This window comes from Canis lupus, chromosome 25, assembly GCF_048164855.1.
Source record: "Canis lupus baileyi chromosome 25, mCanLup2.hap1, whole genome shotgun sequence".
NCBI lineage: Eukaryota > Metazoa > Chordata > Mammalia > Carnivora > Canidae > Canis > Canis lupus.
In genome coordinates, this window is record NC_132862.1 from 37,772,095 (window position 1) to 37,792,904 (window position 20,810).

Consider the following 20,810-nt stretch of genomic DNA (forward strand, 5'->3'; position numbering starts at 1 on the left):
TAAAACTGCGGCTGACAGTGTCGGGCGTGCCCTGGAGGCGGGGGGCGGGGGGCGGGGGCGGGGGGTGCACTGCCCCGATCGCGAGCGCAGGGGGCTGCCGTCCCGCGCCGCCCGGGAGCGCTCGGGGTCCAGCGGCCGCGCGGCTGCAGCGGCCCGAGCGGCGGCGCGTCCCCGGGCTGCGGGCCCCGCGGCTCTCCCGGCGCCGCCGGCTCCTCCTTAACCCGCGCGGGGAGGCGGCGGCGGCGGCCGCGGCGGCGGCCGGGCGGGCGGGGGAGGGGGAGGGGCGCGAAGCGCGGCGCGGAGGCCGGGGAGGAGCCGGGGCCTGCAGCGGAGCCGAGCCGAGCCCGAGCCCGAGCCGAGCCCCGCCACCGTCCGTCCGCCTTCTGGCTCCCCGGGAGCCCGGACCGGCCGGAGCCCGAGGGGTGGCAGCGCCGGGGGCCTCGCGCGCCGAACGGAGCGGACCGGACGGGACGGGACTAGACGAGGCGCTGCCGCCACGGTAGCCGGGGACCCGAGTCGGGAGCCGCGGCCTCCCGGACCCTGCTACCCAGGCCAGCTCGCGGAGAGCGGGGCGTCGGAGAACCCCACCCTCGGGGGCGCCCCCGGAGCGGAGGCGGGAGCGGGGACGCGAGCAGCCTCCCTCCGCGCAGGAGCGGAGACCCTTTCCACTCGGGCGAGGGACCGAAGAGACCCCTGTCGAGGAGCGTCTCGTCTCCCCTAGGGGCGAGGAACACCCCCCTCCTGGCCCGGGGGACCGACCTCCCGGAGTGGACGGGGCGATCCTGCTAAAGGAAGCCGACCGAGCGAGACCGCCCAGCGTGCCTCCGCCCCTCCAAACGCACACTCGCCGCAGTTCAGGACTTTTGAGGCTCAGAGAAAGGAGGAAATGCCTCTGGAGTAGGCGCCCTCCATCCTATCCAGTACTCACAGGGGAGACGAGTCCTCACATCCAGGAGCGGAGGACACTCGAGGGAAAAGAAGAGGAGTCGGCTTTCGGCCTCTCAGGAGAGGGGAAGAACTCTCCTCTCAACTTCCTTGTACCTAGACAGTGGAACAGGGCAGAGCCCCTCCGCTCAGATCTCCAGCACACAGAAAGAGCCCTCCACTCCCGAAAGATCCAGTTTGGGGGGGAGGGGGACTCCCCCAAGGGGGAGGAGACAACTCCTGGTTGGGAGAGGCTCCTCCCCTCCTCCCCAGGGTAACTGGCAGGGTGTGGGGGGTGTGCCACCTTCCCCAGGTAGGACCTCCTTCTCCTCCACCTCCTCCTCCTCCTCCTCCTCCTCCTCCTCCTCCTCCTCCTCCTCCTCCTCCTCCCTCCGCTCCTCATCCTCAGGGGACCCGGTTCCCCACCCCAGTTTGGGATGTTCAGCCAAGTACAGGAAGAGCCACTGAGGATGAGACCCTTCATCTGCCTTTGAAGAGGGGAGTCCCTCCAACCCCAAACTCCAGTACCAGGTGGTTCCCTCCTTTTACTGGGGGAACCTTGGAGACAGGTTAGTGCTTTCTTTCACCTTCTCTGTCCTCTTTAGGTACCAGTGGGTGTAGGAGGGGCTGAGATGGTGGCTCTTGGGTTTCATCACTGGGGAAGGAAAAAGAGACTCTTCTGGGGAATGTGTTCTGAAGAAGCTCCTGGATTCAAACTTCTATCTTGTTGCAGAGGCTCTGAGAAATGGGTTTCCTAGTGTTCGGTGGCTAGATGGATGGGATTCATTTGAGGTCCCTAGGGACGGGTATGTTTCCATGCTGAGGTCAGAGGAATATCAGCAAACACCTGCATTTTCAGAACTCCATCCATACTGTGTAATAATGATGGATACTTCCCAACCAGGATCCCATACTGCCCCCCATTCTTGGGCTTTTTTACTTCACTAAAGTCATCGTGGCATTTCATGGCCTAGACTTGGCTATGGCTTCCACTGATATTACCTGTTCTTACCTTGTAAGACTCCGTCAGCTTAATGTCTGTCTACCAGAGCTGTTCTCTCCAACCCACTGTGATTACCATCTCCTGGACAAGAAAGTCAGTCTGTCCCCACTCACCCTTCCTCAGACACCAGGAGACCTCCTCTTGCGGCATACTCATTCCGGATGGAAGCATGCCTCTATCAATAAAATCCAGAGGGAAAATGAAAATCCTAAATATCCCAAGGCAGGAAGAAAGGGTGTAGGGGAACACCAACTCCTGGGTCGAAATTCTTCCATAATGCTGGCCCTGTACGCCTGTCCTTGTGCCCTACACAGCTCCTGTCCACAGCTCCCGTCCTCACCGCCATTTCATCAGAAAAAAGCAGATCCTGGCTAGGAAGAGAGGGGTGTTGCTGCTCAGTCTCCTTCCAGTCTTTCGTCTAAAAAAGTTGATCACCAGGGAGATTTGACCTGTGATGAATTTTCTTTCAGAAACCACCTAATAGTTTCATCTTTTCCCTTCCCATTTCTTGTTCAGTTGTGTGTCCCTGGAATCTTTTATTTAAGTTTCTTTCATGAGATACGAGCAGGAATCACCAAAGCCCAGCATTGTCAGAAAAGGCAGGAAAAAGGTGCCAGGACCTCCTTCTAGCTGACACCGGGCTACGTGTTTAGCAGTGTGTCTTGCAGCCTGGGATCACTAGCTGGGCGCCCGCTTTCCTGCTTTGCCTTTAGTACATCTCTCATTTTCTATGTGCACCTATAGCAAAACCAAGTGCAACACTTCATCCTAAGTGGGTTTTTATGTTTCTTCTTTCTGCATCTGGGCCATAATGGGCTGCCTAAGTCCCTACATACAGCCACTTGGTCCTGGAAACCACCTTATGTGGTGGTATATGAGACAGGGTTATCATCTAGGTTTGTATAGCTGTGCTGCGCATTCTCTACATGGTGTGCCTGTGTTTCCTAATTCAGGTGAATGTGGCTCTGTTTTGAGTGGGTACGTGTGTGGAGATAGTCATGTGTTTTTCAGACCAAGCCTCCAATTACCCAGAATCCTATGTTTCTGGTAGGCCTCTAGAAGCCGGTGCCTCTGTTCAAGGACCTGGAGAGGGTGCTGGTAAGGCTCCCTGCTTGGAGGAGAGGCTTGGCCTGCCGTGGCCAGCGGGAACCCTCGCGAATGGTTGGGCGAAAGTCATTTCATATGGCAGGGCAGCTCAGTGTCATGCTGGGGTCACTTCTTCTAGAGCCAGCAGGAGAGTTTAATTTCTGATATCTCTGGTCTCAAAACCATGAGGATCCTTGGCTCTTAACTCAAGAACTCCCTCCCCTGCTTTGTGAAAAGAGCCGACTCTGGTGTAATAGCAACCTATTTCTCCCAAAATGCTTTCCCAGATGCTGGAATGCAACTTGTTGAGTGGCTCAGAGTGAACTGTATCACAACAGCTCCAGGTGTACCACCACCACACAGTGTAACTGGCCCTGAATTAGGGACGGAGTTTCCCTAATTCTCCTTGCCTCTGCGGTGTCTGTTGGAAGCAGATGGCTGTTGGGTTGGATTAACTATGATTTAGAGAGTGCTGTTTTCCAGATCATGTCTTATGACTAGACTTGGTCCCTGCTGAAAAATAAGAGGTGATATCCCCTCGTTCCTTCATATTTGGACTTTACTTAGTCCTGGCATTGGTTAGTAGTGGGGTGATACTATCTCCAAAGTAAAAGTTTTAGATTCTGGCATCCTGAAAGCTATTGCAAACTCAGTGCAGGTTTGGTAATGTGAATCATTGCAGGTTTGCTGCTTCCATTCTTACCTCTATGGTCTGCTTTCTATTTTCTAATATTCTCTTTTTTTCCCCCATTCAAAATAATAATAATAGTTATACTTACATAACACTTGCTAAATGCCTTAAAATATTAATTTGAGGCAATCCTCACAACAACCCTATGCAGGTACAGTTATCATCTCTATTTTATAGATGAAGAAACAACACAGAGAGGTTAAGTAACTTGCCCAAGCTTGCACAGCCAGGACATAATGGAACCAGGATTGAAACCCAGGCAGCCTGACTGGTAATTGGTGATGTGGTAAACTTAACCACTGCTCTATTAGTTTTGGCATTCCGTCCAGAGCAGGAAGTTATCATTCCGGAGTACCTGACCTTGGCACCATCCAGAGAACAATTCCTGGCCTTTTGGATAAAGTGGGAAGAAAACTTTACCTATTATTTTGGATCTTACACATCTCATCTAGGGTCACTAATCCACTCCATCAGAATGTCTTTCTCTTTTTCTCCACCTTTCTCCCAGTACTGTAGTCTTAATTAGACGTCCTGTGGATGTGATGGAGCCTGCCCTTTGGCTGCCTTTCCCAGTTTCTATGGGTATTTCCTTTCAGTCTTCCAGCGCGCAGAGAAGAATGTAGCCTGACTTAGGTTCTGCCCAAGCCCAGTGGCATGAGGCCCACCTGGAGAGAGAGGTCTGGGTAACTAGGTTGGTTGGACTGAGAAATGGAAGTATCTCTTGTTTGCCTTTCTAATAATAGCCCTGCACATTAGCCTCGTGCCATTATTTTGGGGAGCATGGAATGTGAAGCAGCCACGAGCTCATTAAGCTTCATTCACTTCCCTCCAAGGATGAAGCTTTGGCAGTGTTTATGACTTCATCCCTTTTATTGGAGGGGGAAACTGAGGCATCAGGACTTCAGGGAGCACCAGATGGTTAGGGACATTGAGTGAGTCAGTGTCAAGGTTGGGAATAGAACTGAGGGACCTCATCTCTAAGGTTCTGTGCACTGGGCTGCCCTTCAAGAATGGGGAAGTGATGGGGGTGAGGAAGTGGGATGGGTAAAGGGAGCATGGTGCCAAAAGATCAGAAGGACCTTTTACTGCAAGCTTCTTACAAGAATCTGGTCAGATTAGGGTATATATATATATATATTAGGATATATATATATTAGGATATATATATATAATATATATATTATTAGGATATGTATGTTAGGATATATATATCCTAATATATTTGGATATATATTATAATATATTATTATATATAATATATATTATGTATATATTAGGATATTTAAATATATGTGTTTAAAGGTTATCTTTATTCATGAGAGAGACACAGAGAGAGAGAGGAAGAGACATAGGTAGAAGGAGAAGCTGGGTTCCTGCAAGAAGCCTGAAGTGGGACTCGATCCCAGGACCCCAGGATCATGACCTGAGCTGAAGGCAGACACTCAACCGCTGAGCCACTCAGGCATCCCAGATTAGGATATATTTTGAGTGCCAGGCAGTATCTGGAGGGCTGACTGAGAGAGTGCTGGAGAAAGGTTAAATTTAACCTCTCCTAACCTGGTGCTGGTGTAAGGCTAGGGAAGATCAGAGAACAATCAGCAAAGGCTGAGCGCTTCCCCTTCCGCAGTTCAGAGTGATTGGCATGTGCCAAATGGGTTCTGTAAACTGCTTGAAATGTATTATCATGTCCCTTGTCCAGTGTTGAGAGACTTTCAAATGAAGGGTCTGCGGAAGGCTTCTGTGTTCTTAAGATGAGGTTTCCTAGGGATTCCTAGCAGGAGATACTAGGAAATTCTTTACAGACCTCCCCTTTTGGGGAGGACCCAGGAGAACTCTGGTCACTTGCTTATTGTCACATTACTGTTCGGCTGTGATTACCCACCTGCAGGACCAATGATTGCCCCAAGCGCCCTGCTTTACCCTGGATGCTGTGGTGTTTTGACTTGGTAATGTGCTAGGAGGTCTGAACCTTCCTGGAATGATTAAATGTCCCTATTAGTGTCCAAGAGTTTCCATGATTTTAAGGCAAAATGGTGGTGGTGGGCTGGAAAGGATGGTGGTGGGGAAAGAAGCTAAGGATGAAGGAGAAATCCCTTCATGATGCTATTTATAAACATAGCTTTTTTTTTTTCACCCCTTTCTCCTGTCAGGCAGTTCTTCGGTTTCAGTTGGGTCTCATGCTGTTCAGGCCCCTGAGGCACTGAGGTGTTTCCTTCAGCTTTGTGGAGTGGGTGTGTTGCTGGTGAGGAGCCCGGCGCAGGGTGCATGTGCCTACATGCAGAGATTGTGTGGGTGGGGACCTTGGGGGACAGGGACATGAGTGAGAATGCTGATCCTTAGGAGAGAGGGTCAGTCTCGAGGGGAGGAGAGTCACTGCCACGGGAGACGGAGTGAGCTGACAGCCTGTGAGATGTGTTGGAGTCAGAACACAGGGGGAGACAGTCATACCTGGGCTTGAGCTTCTGACTCTGGAGTGTGTAGATTCGTGTGGAGTCCTAACACTTGTGCATATCATCCAGGTGCGGATTTAGACATTACAGACATGATGTGTTTCTGTACAGGGCCAGCTACCCCCGGCTCCTCCTGAGAAAAGCCCTGGTGGGACTGTCAACAGGGATATGGGAAAGAAATACTGGCCGGCTTCTCCAGGCCTGTGCAGGCACAAACCTGTCAAGCAGGGAGTGCTCAGGGCGGGTGGCTGGCATGGGCACTCGGGGAGCGCCAGTTGGCTACCAAGCGCTTCCTGCCAGCCTTCCGAGACCCTGCAATAGCAGAAAGCAGCACCCGGCGTTCTCCTCCCCCCCCTTCCCGCCCCACAAGATTTCATTCTAGCTGCACCTCTCTGCCAGCAAGAGCGCCCAGGCTGTGTGGGTGGCGGCAGGGTGTGCAAACATCAGGCGTGGGCGGTTTGGCAGCACCAGGAGTCTGCATGGAGGTGCAGCAAGCCTGCGTGCCTGGCTGGGAAGGAAGGAGAGAGGAGGGGGGCGGGAGAAGGGGAGCCAGCTCTTAGCCCCAGAGTGGCTATTTTTAGCCAGGCTATCTGATTGTTACCGGTGTGCACACAGCTGGGTGTCTCCCCCCGGCTCAGTGAAGCCCAGCGGGCTCAGAGGTGGGAGGTCCTTGCCCATGACTTCTTCCTGGTGTTGGTGTCTGTGGGCGGGAGCATACCAGGGGTAGCTTTAAAGGTGTGGGCAGCTGTGCTCAGGATGTGTTACATCTGTGTGTGACTTTGTGCTTTGCTGGTAATGTACATTGTATACCTAACTGATCTCTGGGTATGGGGGCCACTGTGTATGTGTGTGTCTTGCATCTGTCCTTTGCTGATTGTCATATATAATTCCTGCTTGGGATAAATCTCATATGCCTCATGTGCATATATATGGGATTAAAAAGGGTGAGTGCTCAAATCTATCTAATACGAAACATCTTTAAAAGTGTTGGTGTGTGCTTCGTTGGTGTATACTTGTGTTTACTCTGTTTTTCTTTACATGTTCACTTGTGCTATCTGTGGATGTCGTATGTAAATAAAACAAGCATCACATAATTGGAGAGTAGACTTTGGCTGATTTTATATGGTCTATTAAGTTTTCAAAAAAATATGATATAGTTTAAGATATTGTGTTGTAGGGGTTTAAGTAAGGAGAATTGAGGGAATAGCACAACTGGTGGGTTCTCTTTTAGTCCTGAATGAAGGGAGAGTCCTGTTGGCTATGTTCTACATTAAGATACAGGGTAAGTACCAGTCTGTCATCTGGTAGGTGATTGGTGGTATATTGCTTGGGAGCTTTGGGGACCCTTGGTTGAGGACTGTCCTGTGACAGTCTCCCATGGGAATTAGAGAGGGAAGAAACTCTACTTCCCTTAAAGAACTAAGATTTGAATATTACTTGGTGCTAGTAACCAGATAAAACACTCATCTATTCTATTTTCCTCTCCTCTTTGTTCTCTCCTCTGTAGAACCCAGAAGTACCATGGCTTCTGACCTAGAGAGTAGCCTCACCTCCATAGACTGGCTCCCCCAGCTGACCCTTCGAGCTACCATTGAGAAGCTTGGGAGTGCCTCCCAGGCTGGGCCTCCAGGTGGCAGCCGCAAGTGTCCCCCAGGCTCACCCACAGATCCGAATGCCACCCTGAGTAAAGACGACGCAGCAGTGCACCAGGATGGCAAGCCACGATACAGCTATGCCACCCTCATCACCTATGCCATCAATTCCTCTCCCGCCAAAAAGATGACCCTCAGTGAGATTTACCGCTGGATCTGTGATAACTTCCCCTATTACAAGAATGCTGGCATTGGTTGGAAGGTGGGATGGCTTCTATAACTTGCGACAATCTTTTTCTCTACTTTTGTTTCTTCCTATAACCTGGTCCAGTCCACTCTGACCTGTTTCAGAGATGTGTGAACTTAAAATCTTATATCTCCCATCCCCTACTCTTTTTCAGAGTTGAACAACTTTCATAAGGTATATCAGGGAAACTCCAGTGATATCGAGCCACTAAGTGTAGTTATGAGGATGGCAGGATGCTGTTGCTCATCATACCCTCTTACCTTCTGAGTCCTCAAAAAGGAGATTCATTCATTTCACAAATACTTATTGCCACTCTACTATGTTCAAGTCACTGTGCAAGGCATGGCATTGCTTCTTCCTACCTAGAGGTAGGAGTCTCATCAGATTTCCAAAGCTTTGTTGCACATAGTCCTCATCTTTTGAAATTTGTATACTACTACTACTACTACTACTACTACTACTGATGATGATTAGGTCTTTCACCAACAGCCTATTCACCAAGCAAGTAGTAACAGGATAAGTTGTTTGGCTGGCAATAGAGGAAGAAGAAAACTCCTCTTCCATGCAAAGAAAGACTGATGTTCTTCATCTTTTGGAACAGTAACTCATTTGCCAGTTGTTGAGTAGGAATGGGGATTTAATGTAGTTCTTTTGCTCTGTAAATCACTAGTTGACATACAAACCAGATAATGATCTGGAGTCTATTGAAAGCATTCAGCTTTTCCTTCATGAGTGTGTCCCTGCTAGCTACCACAACCCCCAGCCTCACTCAACACACATATGCAACATTCTTTCTTTCCTCCAAATGCAGCATTCTGTGGGCTGTGGAGAAAACAAAAGTGAACTTGTGCCTTTGTTTTGTTCCTAATTTATATTTTGTTTTTATTTATATAAACAGTTTTAAAGTATTATTCTTTTACTGGAGGCAGAATGAATTAAGAAACTGGGCAGATGTGATTTTGAGGTGTTTATATACCTGTTGTCAGTTGGGTGAAAGATTGAAAAACTATATAACCAGAAAGATTATGTAGTTTTATATATATATACCAGAAGCACCTGGTACTTAAATTTATAGGCATTACCTCCCATTGATTAAATTTCTGCATTTTCTGATCTCCTTGCTCTCACTATCTGCTAGGTAAGTTCCTCCATCAGTATAATTAAGAGGTACTAAGTTTGCCAGATACCGGAACTTTATTACGTATGTTACATCCTTTTGTGTCTGTCCCTCTGTGTCCTACTGGAAAACTTTCTGCTTTACACAATGCTCAAAGCTAACTTGCTTCTCTGCTTCCCTAGAATTCGATTCGGCACAACCTTTCTCTCAACAAGTGTTTCCGGAAGGTACCCAGACCTCGGGATGACCCTGGGAAGGTGAGACGCTCCTGTAAGCATTGAAAGGAGGAGCAGGAAGGAGAGTAGTTGACAGCCTAGAGTCCTGTGGCTGTTTTAATTACCCAGAAGAGGAAATAATGTTAATTAGAGAAGCAGCTTTATTTTTTTTCTTAAAGGAAGAGTGTGGCTATCGTGTTTGTGAACCCCCACGAGCACAGGTGACTAAGAAAAAAGATTGTGAAATCTTTTTTTTAAATAGAATTATTTATGGTAAAGTTGACTTTAATGCCCCCTTTCTTATGTGTGGCACTCTTTCTAGATGTGAAAGGTAGACTTAATAATCTTTGTAGGAACTTTTCTATACAAAAGCCCATCACTTTTATCTTCAAAAGGAAAAAGATAAATCAATGTCTTCATTTGATCAATGTGGATGCTGGAGTTCAGGAGAGCATTGCCTAAGATCACACAGAAGGGGAGGGTTGTGTCTGGGCATTTCCAGCTCTTTGAACTAAATACCATCATTTTACTCCTCCAGAACAATCGAGGCCTGTGTTCGGATCACATACCTCTGACTTATTCATTGAGCTTTTAGGACAAATGTACTCCTCAAAAATAGCCAGTACCCTCAGGATTCTCTGTGATTCTCCAGTTACTTTTCTTAATATAACTTATTTTTTTTGTGTGTGTGTGTGGAAATTCTCCCAAATATCTACTTTTCCAAAGGTGGAAATTTCCATGTATACTGATTTTGTTTTCTCTGGGGATGGTTCTCTTTCCAGGGCTCATATTGGACAATCGACACCTGCCCTGACATCTCCCGAAAGAGAAGACATCCTCCAGATGATGATGTAAGTCTGCACCTCATGGGGAGATGCCATTGCTGAGACAGCTGATCCTTCTACATCCTTTTCTGTATATTCAGTCCTTTCCTATGTTTGGGGCAAAGGATGAATACCAGCAGAGTTGAAACCATCGATCTCGGAAGGATGTTTAGCTTCTGCTTCTAGATTTCTGTTCTTTTATAACCCTCAGCTATCCCAAGACTCACCAGAACAGGAGGCAAGCAAAAGCCCACGGGGAGGTGTACCAGGGAGTGGAGAAGCCTCACTGCCTTCTGAGGGGAATCCTCAGATGTCACTTCAGAGCCCCACATCTATCACCAGCTACAGCCAGGTAAGAAGTAGAGATTTCAGGGTACACGGGGATGGATGGGTAGGTGAGTGGGTGGCTGAACAGATTCCTATATTTGCCAGTTCAAAATGATGTATTGAGTATCTGTGACGTATAAGGCAAAGAAATTGGGAAAGAAGGGGAAAGCAGAAGAGGGAGACAGAGAGAGAGAGAGAGGATATGTAACAGAACTTTGGGAAAGATCAGGGGCAAGAAAAGTGGTGAGAAGAGAAGAGGAACCAAAAAGGTTATGAGAAAGGAAGATGGACAGAGCCTAGGAAAAAGGCTTGAGGTACATCATGATAGGAATAAAGGAGATAGGAAGGGACAGGGTATTTATTCATTGAAAAGTTAGGAGAGGCTAAAGACAAGCCAGAGAGCTTGGTGACCATTAAGGGGATGTTTGGGTCCTTATCGTAATACATGGATCAAGTCTTTCTTACTCCCTCCTTTCTGCAGGGCACAGGATCTGTGGATGGTGGAGCAGTAGGAGCAGGGGCTCCAGGCCGAGAAAGTGCTGAGGGTCCCCCTCCCCTCTATAACACCAACCACGACTTCAAATTCTCCTACTCAGAGATCAATTTTCAGGATCTAAGCTGGTCCTTTCGCAACCTCTACAAATCCATGCTGGAGAAATCCTCTTCCTCCTCTCAGCATGGTGAGCCTGCAGTTGGGATGAGGCCATGAACGTCCTTATACTCCTGAATGGGTGATAACATTCTCTTCTCTCCCTTCTGTCTTATTTTTCATACAAGGAGAGGTTGATCACTGGTCAGGGGAACCATCTCAGAAACCAAAAATGTTTGGAGTCACACTCTTCTGGCTTAGCTCTGAAGGACAGCTGTTTCAAGAGGCAGGCTGGGTTATTAGCTTCAGAAAGTGAGTTGGAGGGATTCCTCTTCTAAAACTAAGGGCAGTGACTTTATGGCTGCAAGCAGGTCGTTTACAGGATGGCCACCAGGGGACAGCAGTGGTTTCCTTTCCCTCAGAATCTGTTTCACTGTGAGACAAATTAATTCTTTAGTATATTTATATTTATACTGATTTTTAAAAAAGATTTTATTTATTTATTTGAGAGAGAGAGAGAGATGGAGAGAAGGAGAGAGAGAGAGAGAGAGAAATAGTGAAGGAGAACAGGAAGCAGGGAGAAGAAGGAGAAGCAGGCAAGCCTGATGTAGGGCTTGATCCCAGGACCCCAGGATCATGACCTGAGCTGGAGGCGGATGCCCAACTGGCTAAGCCACCCAGGTGCCCCTATTTATGTTGTTTTTTTTAAAAAGATTATTTATTTGAGAGAGAGAGAGAGAGAGAGGTGTGCAGAGAGGGAGGGACAGAATTAGTCTTTAAAAAGACTCTGTGCCAAGGTGGAGCCCAACTCTGGGCCTGATCACACCACCTGAGTTCGTGAGATCATGACCTGAGCCGAAATCAAGAGTCAGACCCTCAACCAACTAACTCACCCAGGCACCCCATGTGGATTTTTATTAGGAAAAATCTCAAACAGATGCAAAAATAGAGAAAACAGTGTAATAAACTCTTGGATTTCCAGCTTTTAAAATGGCCCAATTTTAACAGGTACCAATATTTTTTCAGCTCATTTACCACCCAGCTTTTTTTTTTTTTTTTTTTTTAATTGGAGTAATTTAAGGCAATTCCTAGACATGTCATCTCACCTATGGATACTATTTCAGTGTGCAGTCTTAATGATGAAGACTTGGTTATCCACTGCCATTATTACTCTTAATAGAGTTGATAATACTTCCTTAATATCTTGTCCATACTCAAATTTCCCAAATTACCATGTAAGAGTAATCTAAAGTTCCTATTGGGAAGTCTCCTTGAGAGATCATCTGGTCCAGCCCTCTGTGATTCTTGTTTGTTTCTGGTTTTAAAGAAATCAGAGGTAGGGGTCAAGACTTCAGGTCAGGCATCAGAGCTTCTTGTTCCTACAGTCACCTTGTACAGGCCACAGGAGATGAATGAGATGATTGAAAATGGTTGGAAGCCACCTTTCGGAAATGTATATTAATTGCCGTGGATTTCTTCTTTTATTTATTTACTTATTAATTATTTTTGTAAAGATTTTTATTTATTCATGATAGACACAGAGAGAGAGGCAGAGACACAGGCAGAGGGAGAAGCAGGTCCTTCGCGGGGAGCCTGATGTGGGACTCGATCCCAGGACCCCGGGATCACGCCTTGAGCCAAAGGCAGATGCTCCACCACTGAGCCACTCAGGCATCCCAGATTTCTTTTCTTAGATCCTGGGGGATTTAGATCTAGCGTTATGGTCTAAGATTATAGCCTTTGCTTGAGGAATGAGTGCAGGCCAGATGATTGGTTGATCAGGAGTGGGGAGTAGGAAGGGGCTCTCATAAACAAAGTGAAAAATTAGATTGAATGAGGACTGCCAAGTATTTACTCAAGTTTAATTGTGGCCGAAAGCCCCTACCTGGTCTCAGTTTCTAGTTCTCCCCTGCCCAACATGTGTGAGAACTTCATCTATCCTTGCTCTACACTTCATCCAACTCCATTTGTTGGTAGTGAATCCAAGAAGAGTGTAGACACAGTAAAGAAGAAGAGAGAGCAGGTGCCCAATGGCTTTATTTTATTTGTAATTTACTTTCTAAACTTCACCTGATATCTGACTTATTTTGACACTTTGATTCCAGCCCTACCCCCAGATCCCTGAGGAATAGCATAAAAAGGTGCAGGCTGACCTTTTTGCTAACATTTTAGCAGTTGCCGCACTATCAAGGCACTCCTTCTGTTATTAGAGGTGGGAGAATGGTGGGTGGCAGAGGAAGCCAAGAGGACCGTTGCCTTCCTAGAATAGCCTTACCCTTGGAAGTCTGGGGTTTCTGCCCAAGGCCTCCCATCTCAATCGTGGAAATCTTGTTTAGTGAAAAATGCATTGGGGTGCCTGGGCAGCTCACTCTGTTGAGAGTCTAACTCTTGATTTAGGTTCAGGTCATGATCTCAGGGTCTTGGGATTGAGCTCTGAGCTCAGTGGAGAATCTGCTTGAGATTCTCTCTCTCCCCCTGCCCCTCCCCCTGTTCACATATGCTCTCTCTTTCTCAAATAAGTAAATGAATCTTTGGAAAAAAAAAAAAGAAAAGAAAAATGCATTGCCCAATTCACTTGGCTATCTCCTCCTACCCTGTAGGCTTCTCGTCTCTCCTGGGGGACATGCCACCCTCTAACAACTACTACATGTACCAGCAGCCGCCGCCGCCACCTCAGCAGCAGCAGCAGCAACCACCACAGCCACCACCCCAACAGTCACAGCCGCAGCCACAGCAGGCACCAGCCCAGGGCCCTTCAGCTGTAGGGGGTGCTCCTCCATTGCACACCCCAAGCCCAGATGGTTGTACCCCACCAGGTGGGAAGCCGGCGGGGGCTGAAGGCTACGGGCCTCCCTCTGTGATGACCATGCATCCACCCCCACTGCAGCACGGAGGCTACCACCCACATCAGCACCATCCCCACCCCCACCCTGCCCAGCAGCCACCGCCGCCACCACAGCAACAGGCACAAGGCCAGGCTCCTATGAACAGTACTGGCTTTGGTGAGTGAGGAGGGTGCAGGGAGATCTGAGAGGAGGGCCAACTGCCCCCCTTCTTCTGACTGTGGCCTGGAGATGCAGTTGGTTAGGAAGCTGACAGTGGGTCTCTAGCCTCGATCCCCCAGCACAGCATCTCTGAGTGAGCAGATGTTGCTACTTAGAGCTCCATGTTACAGACTTCTTTGACCACCTGTGATTGCTTTACATATTCTCCTGCCTGTGAGCTAGGTTGCCTATCCCCTAAGCATCTGATAGCTTTACTAGTTCTTGATCTCCAGGGAGAGAGATTTTAAGATTATCTTGGTAACATAATTGATAACCTTGCATACTCGGAGTGCTTATTATCCATTTTCCTCTCCTCTTTACAGCCTTTCCTCCTGACTGGTGCTCCAATATCGACTCCTTAAAGGAAAGCTTTAAGATGGTGAATCGGCTCAACTGGTCCAGCATTGAGCAGTCACAGTTCTCAGGTGAGTAATGAGAGGAACCTCTTCCAGAGGGAAGAGGAGCATGTTGTGAGTTGAAAGCCTAGTAGAAACCAGCAAAGCAGAAGGGAGTGGTTAAATGAAGTGTGGGGATGGAGGATTCCATTGTTTCCCCTCCATATTTCCCAACGTGGATGATGCCAATGTTATTTTCAAATTTCATAATTTTGCCTTAATGCACTAAAAATATGACCATGTTTTATCTTGGCTAGTTCTGTCCTTAGAGAGGGAAGGCTCTCAGGAATTCAGAAACCTGGACCACTATTTTGTAGTTTTGTCACCATTTACTGGCTAATTCATTTGCTCACTTTGAAATTTTGTTTTCTTTACTGGTGGAGATGGAAATTATAATAAGAATTTAGTAAGGAGCAAATAGAAGAAGAGTTTGAAAATGTAGAGCTCTAAGAGATGTCACTTATTTTTGGCAATGAACCTAGTCAGTGGCGTTGATTCATGATGTGGTTGGGAATCAGTGAGATAGGGGTAAATACCGTAGGGGCTTCGGGACCTCTGCAAAGGGTAGCATTTCTTGCTTCTCTGTTTGCAGAACTGATGGAGAGTCTGCGGCAGGCAGAGCAGAAGAACTGGAGCCTCGATCAGCATCACATTGCCAATCTGTGTGACTCTCTCAACCACTTCCTCACTCAGACTGGTCATGTGCCCCCACAAGGGGGCTCCCACCGGCCACCAGCCCCTGCCCGTATTGCTGACTCCTGTGCCCTTACCAGTGGCAAACAAGAGCCAGCCATGAACCAAGGTAGTGAACAAAGCAAGTTGCCAAGGAGGTGGAGACTATGACAAAAAGAGAGGGGGAGGTAAAGGACAGAAGAGAGTTGAGAAAAATCATCTGATGAGCAGTGACCCAAACTGAACAGTGGGACTAGTTTGTCTACTACATTGACTGAAGGTTTAGTGTATTAGTAAAGTCCCGTACTGAAAAACTGTATGATTCTCTTTTTACACCTTAATTTGGGAGATCAGAATTACTTAAGAAAAGGGAGGAGAAAGTGCCCATTCCAAGTTTGTGTCTCGGCTACCCCAACCTGGATCATATCAGGTGGTGTTGTGATTCTCTGTGGTTACATGATCTTCAAGCCAGTGAAACGAGAGAGATTCAAGGATCGTGTTTCTATCTCTGTTTCTATATTTGTCATCCTTTGAATAGCCTTGGTATTTTATAGTTCCAGGGACAATTAGGGTCCCTTCTTACCCTAAGCTGTGAGGACCAACAGCTCCTGCAGAAAGCCTTTGTGTTTGCTGGAGCAACCAAACAGAGCAAGGAAGAGAGCAGATATGAAGGGGAAACAGAGTACTTCTTTCCCCCTCTATAGTGGGCCCACTTCATTGACTAGAATGAAGCTTACTCAAGTAACTCCTATCTTGCTTTGGCAGTGAACTCTTATGTGCACCCACAAGCCCCCCACCTCTATCCTGGCCCATCACCAATGTACCCCATCCCCACCCAGGACTCAGCAGCATACAATCGCCCAGGTAAGAGCTGGGGAGCTTGTTTCTCCAACAACCCAACCCTCTCTGCCCTGATGAGCTGTTTTGCTTTCCTCTGGCTCTGAGCCTGCATTCTCTTCCCTTTTGCTTGCCCCTGCTGGGAGTAGGTAAGCCTTCATGATCCCTAAGGCTGGAGGGTGGGCCCATTTGTGAGGGAGGCATATGTCATGGGAGACCAAAGAAGATTGCTTTACTTTAAGCAAAACTTGTGCCTATGATCATAAAAGGAAGTAAAAGCAGGGATGCCTGGGTGGCTCAGACAGTTGAGGTCTGCCTTCAGCTCAGGTCATGATCTTGGGGTCCTGAGTTTGAGCCCCAAGTCGGGCTCCCTGCTCGGTGGGGAGCCTACTTCTTCCTCTCTCTCTGCCCCTCTCCCAGCTCGTGCTCTCTCTCTCTCTTTCTCTCTCTCTCATTTGGATAAATAAAATCTTAAAAAAAAAAAAGGAAGTAAAAGCATGCATGCAGACCCAAGATATAGAACATTTATGTCCAGCTTTGGAATCTAGATGGAAGACATGATCAGGCAGATACAATGAACATATCATCCAGACATACCTGCTTTGTGCCCATGTCTGCTTTCCTGTCAGCTGACTCCTCGTATCAGGGATCTGGGATTGAACTACCTCTGATGGGGGGTAGGGAGGGTTGGAAGGAGACCCTAACTTGCCATAAAGAGTATAAATTGAGCAGATCGTTCCCTTTTAAATACATTTTGGAAAATCACTATTATTATCTTGCCTAACCACAAGTGTTTTCAATTTTTCGGGTGACATCAGACTCTCGGCTCATGCATTCCTTATACATTAATATGTTTACAAATTCCTGTACTGTGACTTTATATAATAGTACATTCTATATGGTATTTTTTTCATTATTACATGATCTTCATAAGTATAATTCTTACTGGTTGCATAGTATTAAATTGCCATGTGACCTATGTTTGCTCTGGTTTATTTCCACCACTGAAGTGGTGGCTAGCAGCAAAAATAACTCGGCTGATAAGGACTATAGTTTCACCAGCCCTTCCTCATGGGGCTGAGCATTGCCAAATAAGGGCACCAGCCCCTTATTTGGGGCTGAGCATTGCCAATCTAGATGGATAGAATAACTCTCCTTTTAATTTCTTTTTCTCTTCCCAACAGCACACCATATGGTCCCTCGGCCACCAGTTCCACCTCCTGGCGCCAATGAGGAGATCCCTGATGACTTCGACTGGGACTTGATCACTTAGGGCATCATGGAAAGTGGCCATGAGCCCAGGGCTGGGCGGCGAAGTCCGGCAGTGGGGCAAGAGCGGTCCCAGCCCATCCCTTCCTCCTTGCTGTATATAGTTATATATCCTCTTTTTTTCTTGCTCTGTCAGAGAAGCCACCGCAAGATGCTGCCGAAGATAACCCCCTCTTTCCTGCCTCCTTCTTCCTCTTCCTTCTTGTGTTTTTCCTAATTCTTTTATTATTATTCTTATTATGGTATTATTATTATTATTATTATTATTGTTATTATTATTATTGGTTATATGCTATCCCCAGTCTCCTGTCCCTCCCCCACAGACCATGTTCACCCCTTGCTAATTTAAAATCTGGCTGGAAGGTGAGGCCTTCATGGCCACAGAGAAAGGTTTCAAACCTTGATTGACCTTTCTCTTTGAGAAGCTCAATGCTGATCTCACCTTTTGGACCTAAATTGTTTTCTGTTCCTGTCAGTTCAGTCCAGTACTAGAGAAGCCACATTCTCAAGTAAAAGGGATCTAAAACACTGCTTCATAGCCATGAATTTGCAGGTTCTACTCAATGGTGCTAATTTTGTCCTCTGAGCTCTTTTTTGTCCCTTTAGATCTTCAATTCTTACCTCTGCCAATCCTCACTCCCATCTAGGGTGAGAGTGATGGTGGTGGTGCAGGAGGGTGATAATAAAATCCTAGTGGAATAAGAAGTCTGGGTTGGGTGGAGTCAAGTGCTGTAGAGGGGTGATGGAATATAAAACGGTCAGTTTCTATATGTTACTGGAAACTTCCATTGGCTTATTCCTACCCCTTAGTCTATTGGAGATAGATTGGTCTTAGCCAGAACTCTGCTTCTGTGGTAGGATTGAGGACAACCATACAGCAGAGGTTCAGCTTTTAGGAGATAGTTTCAATTTAACCCTTTTGAATGTTTAAACATAATTTTCTCTGGAAATTAAATGTGGCTCATATTTGCACTTACAAATTATCCTTCAATCCCCTTTTCTCATTTGGCAAATAGTATTTTGTCTTCCTTCAGTTGTTTGCTCACCTCTTCCTCCCCTTTTATTTTCTTCTCCCATTTTCTAGAACTCTCAAGAAAGAAAAGCAAGCCATTAACACTCTTAGTTTCATCATATTCCTAGGGCAAGATGGGAACCTCTTTCCCACTGATCGTAGCAGAGCCAAACCTATGGTGTCGATGATAGGAAGGTGAGGAGAGAGAGAGAAGTTGGTATACACATGGGCAGGGAGTATTTCAGTTATTTAGCTGTGTAGGCAAATGCTTCTCTTGAAATCCAGATCATTGGGGCTGAAGCTTTTGCCATTAGGCTTCTGAGGGGGTAAAGGAAATTGGTAGAGGGGAGTAAATAATTTAGAGAGGAGAGTTTATGAGGGCTAAGAGAGACCCCCGCCCAGAAAAAGGTAAGGAACAAACTTCTCTCCTTTAATGAGGAGTGGCCATGAGTTACTGCTGCAAAGCACTTAGTGTATGTTTAATGTTAACTGTTGAATATTAGCTGCAAGAGGGAAGAGCAATTTTACTTCTGTTTTTATTTCACTGAATGTTTGCTTTCTGAAAGCTACAGAATGACATGTAAGGAATGGACAAGGCCACTCTCTCTGTTATTTCTGCTTTTTGTTCATATTCTTTTATTACCCATGACTTCCAGGAGATCTGGCTTTCCACTCTTCTGCTTTTCCCCTCACCCACCCCTTCCTTTCTTTTTAAGGGGGTTATATGCAAGAGTTTGTTGAAGAAGGCTGAAGCAGAGGGGCAGGAAAGGGCGGTTAACTAAAGAGCACTTTATTTCTGTGAAGTTCTTTGTAAGATATGAGGGTGTGAGTGGCTTGAATCCCCCGCTGTTGGGCTGTCAGTGGGGTTGAAGTATCACATGATATTTCCCATTGAGGAAAGGAGAATCTCTCTTAGAGGGTGGCAAAATGCCTTTGCCCTGTGTCTGTTCTAGGCATCTCTTCTTTATTCCTTCTAGTCAAGGTGCCTCCTAGACACAACTTCCCGTCTGTCTTCCCCAAGACTCTCTTTACAGAGGATCACTTCTCTCTTCTCAACCCCTGTTCTACTCAGATCTGCACAGGATTTGCAAGGGTAGACAAAATTGTACATGTAAATGTCCCTTGTTTACGATTTCAACTGTGTCTTCTGAAAACTAGTCTCATTAGGACTCTGGTGGGCTGCCGGAGTAATTGAAGTTTGGGGCTAGGGCTGGAGATGGGCCATCAGGCCTCCTGGGATCTTAGCTTCCTTCCATTTCAACTCAGCCCGGCTAAATGGCACAGGACAAAGCTGACTCTCTTTGGGCCTCCATTTTCCCTCCCCTCCACGAAATGGAAACAATACTCCTTTTTCTTATTGGTCCAGCATGGCTGGGCTCGAAGTATAGTCGTTGTTGTATTGGGTGATGTGTGCAAAACTGCAGGACCTCACTGCCTATAAGAGGACATAAGGGAGAAATGGGAGGAGAGGGACAGGAAGAGCAATTATTTGGTATAGATATACTCATCCTTGCTTTCCTCTCTTCAACCCCCATGTTTCTGGTTTGGTGAGTCCCTTGTACCACCCATAATGCTTTGCATTGGTGCAGGCTGGCAAGGGGGTGTGTGATCTCACAAGTTGTTGTTGTTGTGTTTTGCATGCTTTCTTAATAAAAAAAGAAAAGGAAGAAGAACGTTTACATGGTTTTATCTTACTGGTGCTGGTCTCAAATTTCTTTTTGCCAGGGTAGGAAGGGAGAAGAGTGGAATCCTATGTTTTCAACTGGCCTTGGACCCCTTCCCTACCTCCTACCCCCACATTCAATTAGTTGATCTTGAAATTTTTTTTTTAAGGTTTTATTTATTTATCCATGAGAGATACAGGGTAAGAGGCAGAGACAGAGGGAGAAGCAGGCTCCCCATAGGGAGCCCCATGTAGGACTCAATCTCACGACTGGGATCACATGCTGAGCCAAAGGCAGACGCTCAACCACTGAGCCATCCCTTGAAATTGTTTTGTAAGATTGATGGGAAAGGAGAATTAAAAGACATGCTTTTAACATTGATTTTTCTTTCAAATGCTATTAAATGTGGTGAAATATTGTTGGGAGAGACAGTCACTGCTTGTAGCTTGGTTGTGGACTAAGCCGCTTTGCTTGTGTTCTGGGATATTTCAAAGTTTAAAGATACTACAATTTCAGGAGGAGTTAGGTCTCTGTCTGGGATTTCCTGTAAATACTCACAGGTACTTACCGGAATTTTTCATAAGAAAAGAGGGAATTCCAATTGTAGGATTTTTTTCAGAATACATTTCCCAGGAATGGAACTCTCAAAAGGAATCCAGGAATGGAACTATTGAATCTTTACAACTATGCCATTCACCCAAATATCCTGTACACTAAATACAGGAGTCTGCAACTTATACCCAGGGTCTTGTGAGATATATTGGGACTTTCAGGAGTCTAGCTAGTTGCTATTATAACAAGCCTCCAGCTACCCACTATGAGATTTATTTGCTGTATATTTAGAGATTACAA

General features: G+C 46.7%; 1 protein-coding gene across 2 annotated transcripts; it reads left to right on the top strand.

Annotated features, from left to right (window-relative positions):
* Positions 1–326: 326 nt before the first annotated feature.
* FOXJ2 (forkhead box J2) lies at positions 327–19,967 on the top strand. 2 transcript variants are annotated; one of them, XM_072799135.1, is made up of 11 exons: positions 327–1,493; positions 7,662–8,008; positions 9,293–9,367; positions 10,108–10,176; positions 10,361–10,501; positions 10,958–11,156; positions 13,666–14,067; positions 14,433–14,534; positions 15,097–15,306; positions 15,942–16,040; positions 17,198–19,967. In XM_072799135.1, exons 2-11 carry the CDS (start codon positions 7,676–7,678, stop codon positions 17,284–17,286), a joined length of 1,719 nt encoding a protein of 572 aa, XP_072655236.1. In that variant the 5' UTR covers positions 327–1,493; positions 7,662–7,675; the 3' UTR covers positions 17,287–19,967. The 2 variants fall into 2 exon arrangements, with proteins under 2 accessions (XP_072655236.1, XP_072655237.1); XM_072799136.1 differs by lacking the exons at positions 327–1,493; positions 7,662–8,008 and adding an exon at positions 8,149–8,361.
* The last annotated feature ends 843 nt before the right edge of the window (positions 19,968–20,810 follow it).

Bases quoted from the DNA above. Each gene is read 5' to 3' on its own strand.
- FOXJ2 (XM_072799135.1), top strand. From the start codon at position 7,676: ATGGCTTCTGACCTAGAGAGTAGCCTCACCTCCATAGACTGGCTCCCC. The intron at 14,068-14,432 runs GTGAGTGAGGAG...TCCTCTTTACAG, and splicing joins TATGAACAGTACTGGCTTTG to CCTTTCCTCCTGACTGGTGC. The intron at 15,307-15,941 runs GTAGTGAACAAA...TTGCTTTGGCAG, and splicing joins AGAGCCAGCCATGAACCAAG to TGAACTCTTATGTGCACCCA.